At 46.1% G+C, this 13,316-nt stretch overlaps 1 protein-coding gene across 1 annotated transcript in view; it reads right to left on the bottom strand.

Moving 5' to 3' along the window:
- Window positions 1-3,207: 3,207 nt before the first annotated feature.
- Window positions 3,208-13,316, bottom strand: part of mettl2a (methyltransferase 2A, methylcytidine) — a 34,784-nt gene continuing 24,675 nt past the window's right edge. Inside the window, exons 8-9 of the mRNA XM_085966613.1 lie at window positions 7,627-7,692; window positions 3,208-5,371 (exon numbers count right to left, since the gene is read on the bottom strand). Coding sequence (XP_085822739.1) covers window positions 5,220-5,371; window positions 7,627-7,692 — 218 coding nt within the window. The 3' untranslated portion in view covers window positions 3,208-5,219. The remainder of the gene's footprint in view (window positions 5,372-7,626; window positions 7,693-13,316) is intronic.

The following is a 13,316-nucleotide window of genomic DNA, read 5'->3' as shown; positions in this document are numbered from 1 at the left end:
GGATTTGATAAACGTAGAGAAGATGTTTCCACTTGTGGGTGAGACCAGAACTAAGGAACAAATATAAGATAGTCACTAATAACTCCAACAGGGAATTCAGAAGAAACCTCTTTACCCAGAGTGTTTAGAATGTAGAACTTGCTAGCACAGGGAGTGGTTGAGGCGAATAGCAGAGATGCATTTAAGGGGAAGCTAGATAAGCACGAGGAATAAAAGGATATATTGATAGGGTTAGATGAAGAGGGGTGGGAGGAGGCTCGTGTGGAGCATAAACACCAGCATGGACCTGTTGGGTCGAACGGCCTGTTTCTGTGCTGTACTTTGTCACAATTAGTCCTCATTGCTGGTATAATTCCTGCAGTGTTCCAGGGAATGTTCACGGTCCTCACCATGCCTCTAACGTCTTTCCTACAATGCGATGCCCAGAACTGCACGTAACACTCCAACTGTGGCCCCAACTATTCTCTTGTACAAACTCAACATCACTGCCTATGAAAACAGACAGCTCATCAATAAGGATTACAATTGGCCCTTGTTTTCTTTTAAACTGAGTCCCCTCTGTAAAAGGAAGAGAGTACCAGCGATCACTGGCGACTGAAAAATGAATGTTTAAGCTTTTTATTCTGAAAGTGATTCAAGAGCTGAAGGCACTGTTCGCACAGGATGGATCAGTGCCTTTCCCTCGTAACACACTGGAATGTTTGCCTCTTACAGTGATGGTCGGTCTTCCAGATATATAATGGAGATTTGGGTAGGCAGCCTGGAGGCTTGTGCTACTGTCACTGCCAGCTCGTTCCGGTAAATGAAACTTCTCAACAATTGTAAACAGACGCCCGAGTTGAAAATGATTTCATCAGTAATAAAAGTTTAAAGAAACAAAGAATCTCAGCAGGGCGGCGGCAGAAATGATATAAGCGACCTCAGTACCAAGGTGTCAGCTGTGGCTCAGTCTTCTTCTTTCGTATGGTAGTACAAAGCAAATCAGATGTCAATATCTAAATCAGATATCCAGGCTAAAGCTTCCGGTGTAACAGCGTGGATATCTTGTAGGCCACCTGCGAATTTCCTGAGGGCAGTGCTCAATGATGGGCTCCAGGGTCTGATTAGAAACTCCACAGTCTCATGATGGGATGCTTTAATCTTTCATCTATGGAGAAGGTGGCAGCATCCACCATGACCGGTTCGGAGGCGGTTGATGGTTGTCCACTGTTTGCGAGGTTTCATCCTTCAAGTTGTACTGTGGGGTCCTCTATAAGGAATTCATTCCGTATGTCACAGTTCTTCCAAGCATTTCACTATCGGTCATCAAGGCTGAGGGGAGATCGCTGAAGGGTTTTGGCATCGGTCTAAAATGGCCTTCTAGATTTGAGACGGGTTGGTGGCAGGTTGTTCAAGTCGGCCTGGATCGGCATGTCTTTGCTGGTGTAGCAGTTGTATTCTCTGGAGACTGCATATGCGCGGCATAGGTTTTAAACATTTAAAAAAAATTAGTTTATGGGATATGGGCGTCGCTGGCAAGGCCAGCATTTATTGCCCATCTCTAGTTGCCCTTGAGAAGGTGGTGGTGAGCCACCTTCTTGAACCGCTGCAGTCCGTGTGGTGATGGTACTCCCACAGTGTTGTTAGGGAGTTCCAGGATTTTGACCCAGCGACGATGAAGGATCGACGATATACATCTAAGTCAGGATGGTGTGTGACTTGGAGGTGGTGGTGTTCCCATGCGCCTGCTGCCCTTATCCTTCTAGGTGGAAGAGGTCGCGGGTTTGGGAGGTGCTGTCGAAGATGCCTTGGCGAGTTGCTGCAGTGCATCTTGTAGATGGTACACACTGCAGCCACGGTACGCCGGTGGTGGAGGGAGTGAATGTTTAAGGTGGTGGATGGGGTGCCAATCAAGCGGGCTGCTTTGTCCTGGGTGGTGTCGAGCTTCTTGAATGTTGTTGGAGCTGCACTCATCCAGGCAAGTGGAGAGTATTCCATCACACTCCTTACTTGTGCCTTGTAGATGGTGGAAAGGCTTTGGGGAGTCAGGTGGTGAGATACTCGCCGCAGAATACCTAGCCTCTGACCTGCTCTTGTTGCCATAGTATTTATGTGGATGGTCCAGTTAAGTTTCTGGTCAATGGTGACCCCCAGGATGTTGATGGTGGGGGATTCGGCGATGGTAATGCCATTGAATGTCAAGGGGCGATGGTTAGACTCTCGCTTGTATAGTCATTGCCTGTCACTTGCGATATATAACACACAAGTGCAGGGCATTAGAGACAGCAACATATGATACACAGCAACAGGAGAATTACACACACTAATATATAACATATGCAGTTATATATAAGAGACAGTAACAGTACAATTTTTTAATATTCATTATCAGGATGTGGGCATCACTGGCAAGGCTGGCATTTATTGCCATTGAGGAGGTGGTGGTGAGCCGCCTTCTTGAACCACTGCAGCCCGTATGGTGAAGGTGCTCCCGCAATGCTGTTGGAAAAAAACTTTGGTGAGTTGCTGTAGTGTATCCTGTATATAGTACACACTGCAGCCAAGGTATGCTGATGGTGGAGGGGGTTGATGTTTAAGGCGGTGGTGGGGTGCCGATCAAGCAGATAGTGTTGAGCTAGATAGTCCTGGCTAGTGTTGAGCTTTGAGTGTTGTTGGAGCTGCACCCATCCAGGTAAGTGGAGAGTATTCCCTCACACTCCTGACCTGTGCCTTGTAGAGTGGGGAAGTCAGGAGGTGAGACACTCACCACAGAATACCAAGCCTCTGACCGGCTCTCGTAGCCAAGACATTTATGCATCTGGTCCAGTTGGGTTTCTGGTCAATGGCAGCCCCCAGGATGTTGAGAGAAATTTGGCGATGGTAATGCCATCGAATGTCAAGGGGACATTCATATATAATATAAGTCCAAAGATGTGCGGGTTAGGTTGATTGGCCATGATAAAAATTGGCCCTTAGTGTTAGGGGGGATTAAATACGTGGGGTTACGGGGATAGGGCTTGGGTGGGATGGCTGTCGGTGTAGGGACCGGGTGCTAGGGTTTGGATGATCAGCCATGATCTCGTTGAATGGCGGAGCAGGCTCGAAGGGCCGAATGGCCTACTCCTGCTCCTATCTTCTATGTTTCTATGTAAAAACATACAAACACACAGTGCCACGTATAACACAGGAGCGCGCACACACCCAAATTGATGGATGCCAACAACAATGAAGGAAAAAATACAATTTATTAAATATACTGTGCTTACCATAACAACATCCAGTAAAAATTCATAATACAGTTAAAATCTAAATGGCTTTTGTTCTCATACCTACACTGGGTCAAACAGTACAAATAGCTCTGATGTGGTTTGTACTTTGTTAGAACACAAAAAACGTGTATGGACCCAGAAATGAGAGAAAGTTGGGCCACTTGTACAGCAGCACCATTGCGAGACTCTCTCGGCATGCACTCAACCCTGGTGTGGGCAGGTGCTCACAGATTGCCAGAAATGTGAATTTGCTGCATTGTGTGCAGTCCTATTCCAACAAGAGTTAACCCCCGCACCCCCCATCCCCTTGCAGTTTGAGGCATCTTTTGCAGAGAGTGGGACTCCTCATCTTAAGATGCTTTTGTCCCTTCTGCGAGTGGTGAACAACTGATCTGGTCCCGGGCCTCCCCTGAAATCGATGTGTGGGGAGCTGGTGAGGTGGCTGTGTGACTCTCTCTCTCTCGCTAATGGCCCCCCGCAGCAGGAGAAGCACTTGACATGTCCTGTCATCGTTGTTGCTGAGATGGGGACCTCCGCAGGGAGTGGTCAGCACAAACCCCTTTCACAGCAAGCAGAAAAATCACATCGTGGATATCTTCCTCTAATTTTGAGACCACCATAGTTTAATGGCCAGAGTTTACACAGGCATGCAGGGCTGCAACGAGAAAAGCAAAGGAAACCAACTGGGCAGAGAATCATCCTTACAGTAATTGACTTGTATTCCCTCGAGTATAAAGATTGAGGATTGATCTGATCAAGGTATCTAAAATGTTAGAAGGATTCACTAGGGTAGATACAGAGAAACTATTTCCTCTGGTGGAGGAATCAAGAACGAGCGGTCACAATCTTAAAATCAGAGCTAGGCCAGGTAGGAGGGAATTCAGGAAGCACTTATTCACACAAAGGGTAGTCGAAAGGCAGTGGATGCTGGGGCAGTTGCAGCTTTCAAGACTGAGATTGATAGATTTGTTGGGCAAGGATATCAAGGGATTTGGAGCAAAGGCGGGTAAATGGAGTTGAGGTACAGATCAGCCACGATCTGATTGAATGGCAGCACAGGCTCGAGGGGCTGAATGGCCTGCTCCTGTTCCTGTGTAACAGAGACTGCAGAAGTGTTGTACAGGAAACTTTCGATTTACCGGCACCTAAATAACCGGAAATCTCGGTTAACCGGCAAAATGCAGGAGTAGGTTCAGGTAACTTTTATTACTTGCCTTGCTCCATCTGTTGCTGTGCAAGGGTGTGGCTGCAGCTGTTGCTAAGCTACAGAGACGCTTGCAACTTGTGGCCATTGTTCTGAACTTGGGTTTGTTGCTTTATACGGAGCTCTCAGCTCCGTATCTTTTACTATAGCGTTCGGTTATCCGGAATTTTTGATGAACCGGCACCACGTCGGTCCCGTCCGTGCCGGATAAAAAAAAGTTTCCTGTAGAATGGAAGGAAGTCATGTGAGCAGCGAGTGGTGGCGACTGACAGGGGAGCTGGAAGGAATAGGCAGTCAGGTTTGTACAGTCTAGAGAAGTGCTCAACAGATTAACACCAATGTTCCCTTTAGACTGTGCGGCTGCGCGATACTCTGCAGCTCCCGCGCAGCCGGCTCACCGGCTTTTAAACAGGAAAAACCACGCACGTGTGGTATTTTGAATGGGCCACCCAGCCCCTTAAATAATGGGTTGTGCACCCAAAAAAACCATTAAAGGGAACATTGATTAACACATTGACCAGCGGTTTCACCTCCAAGACCACTCAGGTATGAATATGGTGACTGTAACCCACAGGGTGCTGTATATAAACAGGCCGAAGTTAATGTGCAGTGATTCTGAACTTCATAACGGTTAAGATTATGGAGCAGGAGGGTTTAAGTCAACTCAGCAGGGCTAACCAAAGTGATGACACATTGTCCGAGATCCTGATTCAGTTCCGTGAATTCAATGCCGCTCAAAGGCGACTGGTCTACGGGGTTAGGAATCTTCATTCTCCTTTCTGGAGGGGTTTGCGATACTTGCACTGGATCCAGACCCGATACATGGTCAGCTGCTTGCCACGGTTAACCTGCAGACGTCGATCCACTAGGTTCTGGACTTTCTCCAGGCCGGCAGATGTGAAGAGCTCATCCAGTCCGCCTGGGGGCAGGAGACAGTAGTACAGGTTAGGTGAGCTGAGGCCTCATTAGCTCTGCAGTATTTTAATCAAGTACCAGACACTGACCCACTCTTAGTAACTTTATAAATGGTACTTTAGAAGCTTACAGCAGAAGAGGAGATCATTCATAAGAACATAAGAGCGAGCAGGGGTCGGCCTTACGGCCCCTCGGGCCTGCTCCACCATTCAATAAGATCATGGCTGATCATCGATCTCAACTCCACTCTCCCGCCCGATCCCCATATCCCTTGATTCCCTTAACATCCAAAAATCTATCGATCTCAGCCTTGAATATACTCAACGACTCAGCATTCACAGCCCTCTGGGGCGGAGAATTCCAAAGATTCACAACCCTCTGAGTGAAGAAATTCCTCCTCATCTTGGTCTTCAATGGCCGACCCCTTATCCTGAGACTATGCCCCCTGGTTCTGGACACTCCAGCCAGGGGAAACAACCTCTCAGCATCTACCTTGTCAATACCCTTCAGAATCAATGAGATCACCTCTCATTCTTCTAAATTCCAGAGAGTATAGGCCCATTCTACACAATCTCTCCTCATAGGGCATTCGGATCATCGTGCCTGGGCTAGAATAATCCAAAACTAATCCCACTGCCCTGCTCTCTCCCTATAGATTGTATCTAAATATTTATTTACTTTTCCCATAAAAGATGCAATGGTGTCTGCCTCAACCACTTCCTGTGGAAAAGCATTCCCTCTGCTTAAAGAAATTCTCCTAGCCTCACTCCCCACTCTCTTAATGACAATTTTAAATTGATGAATCCTGGTCACGGACTCCCCAACCAGAGGATACAGTCTTTCCCTATTCACCTTCATAAAACCCTTCATAATTTTAAAAATCTCCATTAAATCTCTTCTTAGCTGGGAGTAGTAACAGTAAAGAAAAAACTTGCATTTATGTTGCACCTTTCATGAACGCAGGATGTCCCAAAGCATTTCACAGCCAATCAAGTATTTTATGAAGCATAGTCACTGTTGTAAATGCAGCAGCCAATTTGTACACAGCAAGATGCCACAGGGATAAATGAGCAAATAGTATGGTTTAGCGATGTTGGTTGAGGGATAAATATTGGCCAGGGACCAGGAGAACTTTTTGAATAGTGACACCTGAGAAAGCAGACGGGGTCTCAGCTTAATGTCTCATCTGAAAGACGGCACCTCCGACAGTGCAGCACTCCCTCAGTACCGCGGTGAACTATCAGCCTAGATTATGTGCTCAAGTCTCTGGAGTGGAGCTTGAACCCATGACCTTTTGACTTAGAAGCAGAAGTATAACAATGGGCTGTATTTTCCGATCGGAGGCTTCCCGCGTGCGGAGGCCTCCAATCTGGAATAAATCTACGGACTTACCCGAGGGCTCCCGAGGTGCGTATACTTCCGTTCCTTGGCCTCTCCAACTGGAAATGCGCAGGGCCCACGTATCCCAGAGGCGCATGCAATTCGCAAGCGTCCCTGGGATCACGTAGGCCACGGAGAGCAAATAGGAGAATGGAATCTCCCTTCAAACACTTGACAGACAGACTTGTCTAATATATGAATGGAGATCACCCCCAAAACACTGTAAAACATTAAATACATTTTTTTTAAATCACATTTTTAAAATATGAGTTGAAATTACAAATTAAATATTTTAGACAAAAATTAAATTTTTGAAATTTTTTTACGGGGCTAAAAATAAACTAACCTTTTTAAAAAAAAAAGTATTTTTAAATGATAAATGAGTGAATTAAAAAAAAAACTTTTTTCAGCTCTTATGCTGGTAAAAGCAGGCCTTACGCCAGGGTTTTCAGCGGGCGGAGGGTCTCCAGAAAGCGGAACTATCCGCCCGCAGAGGCCCTTCTCCTGGGCAGGCCTCCGATCTGTGAAGAGCATTCTTGACAGATCGGAAATGCCAGTTTTCAGCGCATGCGCAAAACCGGCATTTCCGACATCCCTATGGGTGTGTACACAGCGCGTACACACCCGTAGGGATCGGAATATATGTAGCATGGCTGGCAGCTGGGAACACTCATCCCAAAGTGGCAGCACTGACAGCATTAGGAAGAGATCAGGTCAATAAAACAGGATTTTAGTATACTAAAGTTGAAAAGGGATCACTTCACAACAGGAACTGTGGATCAAATCACTGGCGACTTTAATACAGCAGCGGTTCCCCATAACTCACACATTCTTAAAAAACAATAGCTAGAGATTGAACAGCAAACACTGCACGGGTACCTGGTGTGAAAAAATAAACTCTGGTCCCATCTCCTCGAACGTAGAAATTTTCAGATAGACAACGACCTACAATTAGGAATGGAAGTGGCACTTAGAGAGAGAATACAGAGGTTTAAAATATGTATATAATAATTTTAAATAAACTGCAGCATTTTACTGGAGTTACCTGGACTTCAACTTGTAGCCACTGTAAACACTTGTCAAAGGGATTCATTCATTGTGATTATGGGAATAGTTTAAGTAGCGAAGGAAACTTAAGGGAAAAGCAGACTGGACACTGAACGGAATGTAAAGTTCTGCTGCCCTGCTGATATTCTTGTGGCTGTCTGGGTATAGAATCTCACTGGGGATAGAAAACTCTTGCCAATGTTGTCACCCAGTGTCAGCATGAAGCATTTCCAGATCAGATGCAGCACAGCTAGCCACAGAGCAACTTTACTCTGCTCAAACAACGGGCATCATCCAATCTCAGAACAACTCTGCTGCACAAGTATGGCACTGTCGTATCCTGTGGCCTCTGTCAGTGAGATTGTCAGTTTGTGGGCAGTGGGGTAGACGTATTGCAGACAGGACCTGCATAGCCAGAAGACAGATGTAACTTTCATCACATCAGTCTGGGCTAGATTCAACTGCAGGCCCCAGAGTGGAAAGGCCAGTGTCTAACTCCCTGCACCATCCATTTCTCCCCGTCGGCAAAGTCTGAACCAGGTTTCTAGGATTCTTCGTTAAATGCGCATTACGAATAACCCTGCGTCCTTTGTAAAATCCATGTGCAAGTGCCTCAAACACCATTGATCTATCTCAGAAACAACACCTGCTCAATATGAACGGAGAGAGTGACTGGCTCAGTCCGAATCATCAGTCAGCGACAAGAAAGCTCAATGTTTGTCCAGCAGCAAAATGCACCATTTCTGCATCACAGCAAGTAACGCTGGAGTGGGCTGGGAAGAGTGGCGAGTGTCTCATGGAGTCTGTTACTGCGGGTTATTGAGCTTTCACTAAGCCACGCAATATATAGAATGTTTTCTACCACGATTCCCACCACCCAGCGACCTGGCCTATTCTCTATTTGAGATTTTACTTCTCACAGCACCACCTTCCGTATTACTGTGTGAACAGTGTGCTCATTGAAGTGAGCAGGGCATCAGTGCCGGGCGGGGGAATGGGATATTCTCCTCACTGTATTAAGCACTCGCTGTCCAGGTATTACACAGAGGTAGCGCTGAGGTCCAAGTGTGTGTCCTCCTTGACCGCAGACTTGCAACACCTCTTCCACAATACTTATCCTTAGAGTCATAGAGTTATACAGCACAGAAAGAGGCCCTTCGGCCTATCGTGTCTGCGCCGTCCATCAAGCCCTGTCCAATCTAATCCCATTTTCCAGCATTTGGTCCATAGCCTTGTATGCAATGGCATTTCAAGTGCTCATCCAAATGCTTCTTGAATGTTGTGAGGGTTCCTGCCTCTACCACCCTTTCAGGCAGTGAGTTCCAGACTCCAACCACCCTCTGGGTGAAAAAGTTCCTCCTCAAATCCCCTCTAAACCTCCTGCCCCTTACCTTGAATCTATGCCCCCTTGTTATTGACCCCCCTACTAAGGGGAAAAGTTCCTCTTTATCTACCCTATCTATGCCCCTCATCATTTTGTACACCTCAATCAGGTCCCCCCTCAGCCTTCTTTGCTCCAAGGAAAACAACCCCAGCCTGTTTAGTCTTTCTTCATAGCTGAGGCGCTCCATCCCAGGTAACATCCTGGTGAATCTTCTCTGCACCCTCTCCAAAGCAATCACATCCTTCCTATAGTGAGGCGACCAGAACTGCAGACAGTACTCCAGCTGTGGCCTTACCAGCTTTTTGTACAGCTCCATCATAACCTCCCTGCTCTTATATTCTATGCCTCGGCTAATGAAGGCAAGTATCCCATATGCCTTTTTAACCACCTTATCTACCTGCTCCGCTGCCTTCAGGGATCTATGTACATGTACACCAAGGTCCCTCTGACCCTCTGTGCTTCCTAGGGTCCTACCACTCATTGTGTATTCCCTTGCCTTATTTGTCCATCCAAAATGCATCACCTCGCACTTTTCAGGGTTAAATTCCATTTGCCACTTTTCCGCCCATCTGACCAACCCGTTTATATCGTCCTGTAGCCTGAGGCTTTCCTCCTCGCAATTTACCACCCCACCAATTTTCGTGTCATCTGCGAACTTACTGATCATACCTTTTACATTCTCATCCAAATCATTTATGTAGATCACAAACAGCAAGGGACCCAGCACCGGTCCCTGAGGTACCCCACTGGACACAGGCTTCCAGTCACAAAAGCAACCTTCGACCATCACCCTCTGCCTCCTGCCACTCAGCCAGTTTAGGATCCAACGTGCCAAGGCACCCTGGATCCCATGGGCTCTTACCTTCTTGACCAGTCTCCTATGCGGGACTTTGTCAAAAGCCTTACTGAAGTCCATGTATACCACATCCACAGCATTTCCCTCATCCACACACCTTGTCACCCCCTCGAAAAATTCAATCAGATTGGTCAGACATGATTTACCCTTGACAAAGCCATGCTGACTATCCCTGATTAATCCTTGCCTCTCCAAGTGGAGACTAATTTTGTCCCTCAGAATTTTTTCCAATAATTTCCCTACCACAGATGTTAGGCTCACTGGCCTGTAATTCCCTGGTTTATCCCTGCTACCCTTCTTGAATAATGGTACTACGTTAGCTGTTCTCCAGTCCTCTGGTACATCCCCTGTGGCCAGAGAGGTTCTGAAAATTTGTGTCAGAGCCCCTGCAATCTCCTCCTTTGCCTCACACAGCAGCCTGGGATACATCTCGTCCGGGCCTGGGGATTTATCCACTTTTTGGCCTGCTAAAACCGCTAGTACCTCCTCCCTCTCGATGCTAATATGTTCAAGTATATCACAGTCCCCTTGCCCGATTTCTATATCTACATCGTCTTTCTCCATAGTGAACACAGATGCAAAAAATTCATTTAAAACCCCGCCTACATCATCTGGCTCTACACACAGATTGCCACTTTGGTCCCTAATGGGCCCTACCCTTTCCCTGGTTATCTTACTGATAAAGTCATCTAGTCTGATGAAATAGTGGGTAGTTTTGTGCTGATAACTCATTGCTGCTAAGAACTGAAGCATGGCAGATTTTGGAATGACAGCATTTTCCACTTGCAGCTACTTTGCAGATTAACACAATAGTAAGGAAGGATATTAGCTCTGATGATGTGGAAACTGTATGGGTAGAGCTGAGAAATACCAAGGGGCAGAAAACGTTAGTGGGAGTTGTATACCGACCCCCAAACAGTAATGCTGAGGTTGGGGATGGCATTAAACGGGAAATTAGAGACGCGTGCAATAAGGGCACAGCAGTTATCATGGGTGACTTTAATCTACATATAGATTGTCTAACCAAATTAGTAACAATACTGTGGAGGAGGAATTCCTGGAGTGTATACGGGATGGTTTCCTGGACCAATATGTTGAGGAACCAACTAGAGATCAGGCCATCTTAGACTGGGTATTATGTAATGAGAAAGGATTAATTAGCAATCTTGTTGTGCGAGGCCCCTTGGGGCGGAGCGATCATAATATGATAGAATTCTTCAGTAAGATGGAGAGTGAAGTATTTGACTCAGAGACTAGGGTCCTGAATTTAAATAAAGGAAACTACGATGGTATGAGGCACGAGTTGGCTAGGATGGATTGGGGAACATTACTTAAAGGGTTGACGGTGGATAGACAATGGCAAACATTTAAAGATCGCATGGATGAACTACAGAATTTGTTCATCCCTGTTTGGCATAAAAATAAAACAAAAAAGATGACTCAACCGTGACAACAAGGGAAATTAAGGATAGCATAAGATCCAAGGACATATAAATTGGCCAGAAAAAGCAACAGACCGGAGGATTGGGAGCAGTTTAGGATTCAGCAAAGGAGGACAAAGGGATTAATTAAGAGGGGGAAAATAGAATATGAGAGTAAGCTTTCAGGGAACATAAAAACTGACTGTAAAAGCTCCTATAGATATGTGAAGAGAAAAAGATTGGTGAAGTCAAGCATAGGTCCCTTGCAGTCAAAATCAGGGGAATTTGTAATGGGGAACAAAGAAATGGCTGACCAATTAAATACATATTTTGGTTCTGTCTTCACAAAGGAGGACACAAATAACCTCCCAGAGATGTCGGGGAACATAGGGTCTAATGTGAGGGAGGAACTGAATGAAATCAGTATTTGTAGGGAAATGGTGTTAGGGAAATTGATGGGACTGAAGGCCAATAAATCCCCAGGGCCTGATAATCTACATCCTAGGGTACTTAAGGAACTGGCCCTAGAAATAATAGATGCATTGCTGGTCATCTTCCAAAATTCTATAGACTCTGGAACAGTTCCCATGGATTGGAGTGTAGTTAATGTAACCCCACTATTCAAAAAAGGTGGTAGAGAGAGAACGGGGAATTATAGACCGGTAAGCCTGACATCGGTAGTGGGGAAAATGCTAGAGTCCATTATAAAAGATGTAATAGCAGAGCACTTGGAAAACAGTGACAGGATCGGACAAAGTCAACATGGATTTACAAAAGGTAAATCATGCTTGACTAATCTACTGGAATTTTTTGAGGATGTAACTGGTAGAATAGATAAGGGAGAACCAGTGGATGTGGTGTATTTGGACTTTCAGACGTCTTTTGATAAGGTCCCGCATAAGAGATTAGCGTGCAAAGTTAAAGCACATGGGATTGGGGGTAAGGTACTGACTTGGACAGAGAACTGGTTGGCAGGCAGGAAGCAAAGAGTTGGAATAAACGGGTCTTTCTCCGAGTGGCAGGCAGTGACTAGTGGGGTACCGCAGGGATCGATGCTAGGACCCCAGCTATTCACAATATATATTAATGGTCTAGACGAAGGAACTAGATGTAATATCTCCAAGTTTGCAGACGACACAAAGCTGGGTGGGCGTGTGTGCTGTGAGGAGGATGCCGAGAAACTCCCGTATGATTTGGACAGGTTGGATGATTGGGCAGATGCATGGCAGATACAGTATAATGTGGAGAAATGTGAGGTTATCCACTTTGGTGGCAAAAACAGGAAGGCAGATTATTATCTGAACGGCAATAGATTTGGAGAAGGGGAAGTGCAAAGAGACCTGGGTGTCCTTGTGCACCAGTCACTGAAGGTAAGCATGCAGGTGCAGCAGGCGGTTAAGAAGGCAAATGGTATGTTGGCCTTCATAGCGAGAGGATTCGAGTACAGGAGCAAGGATGTCTTGCTGCAGTTGTCAGGGCCTTGGTGAGACCACACCTTGAGTATAGTGTGCAGTTTTGGTCGCCTTATCTGAGGAAGGATGTTCTTGCCATGGAGGGAGTGCAGCGAAGATTCACCAGGCTGATACCTGGGATGGCAGGAATGACGTATGAGAGATTGGGTCGAGTTTAGAAGAATGAGAGGGGATCTCATTGAAACTTATAAAATTCTAACAGGACTAAACGGACTAGATGCAGGAAGGATGTTCCCGATGGCAGGGGAGTCCAGAACCAGGGGTCACAGTCTGAGGATAAGGGGTAAGCCATTTAGGACTGAGATGAGGAGGAATTTCTTCACCCAGAGAGTGGTGAACCTGTGGAATTCTCTACCACAGAAGGCAGTTGAGGCCAATTCATTAAATAT

Source organism: Somniosus microcephalus, chromosome 24, assembly GCF_052327205.1.
Source record: "Somniosus microcephalus isolate GS21.2 chromosome 24, FLI_Smic_1.0, whole genome shotgun sequence".
In the NCBI taxonomy this organism is placed as follows: Eukaryota; Metazoa; Chordata; class Chondrichthyes; order Squaliformes; family Somniosidae; genus Somniosus; species Somniosus microcephalus.
The sequence above is the reverse complement of the archived record's forward strand: the minus strand, read 5'-3'. Positions and strand labels throughout refer to the sequence as shown.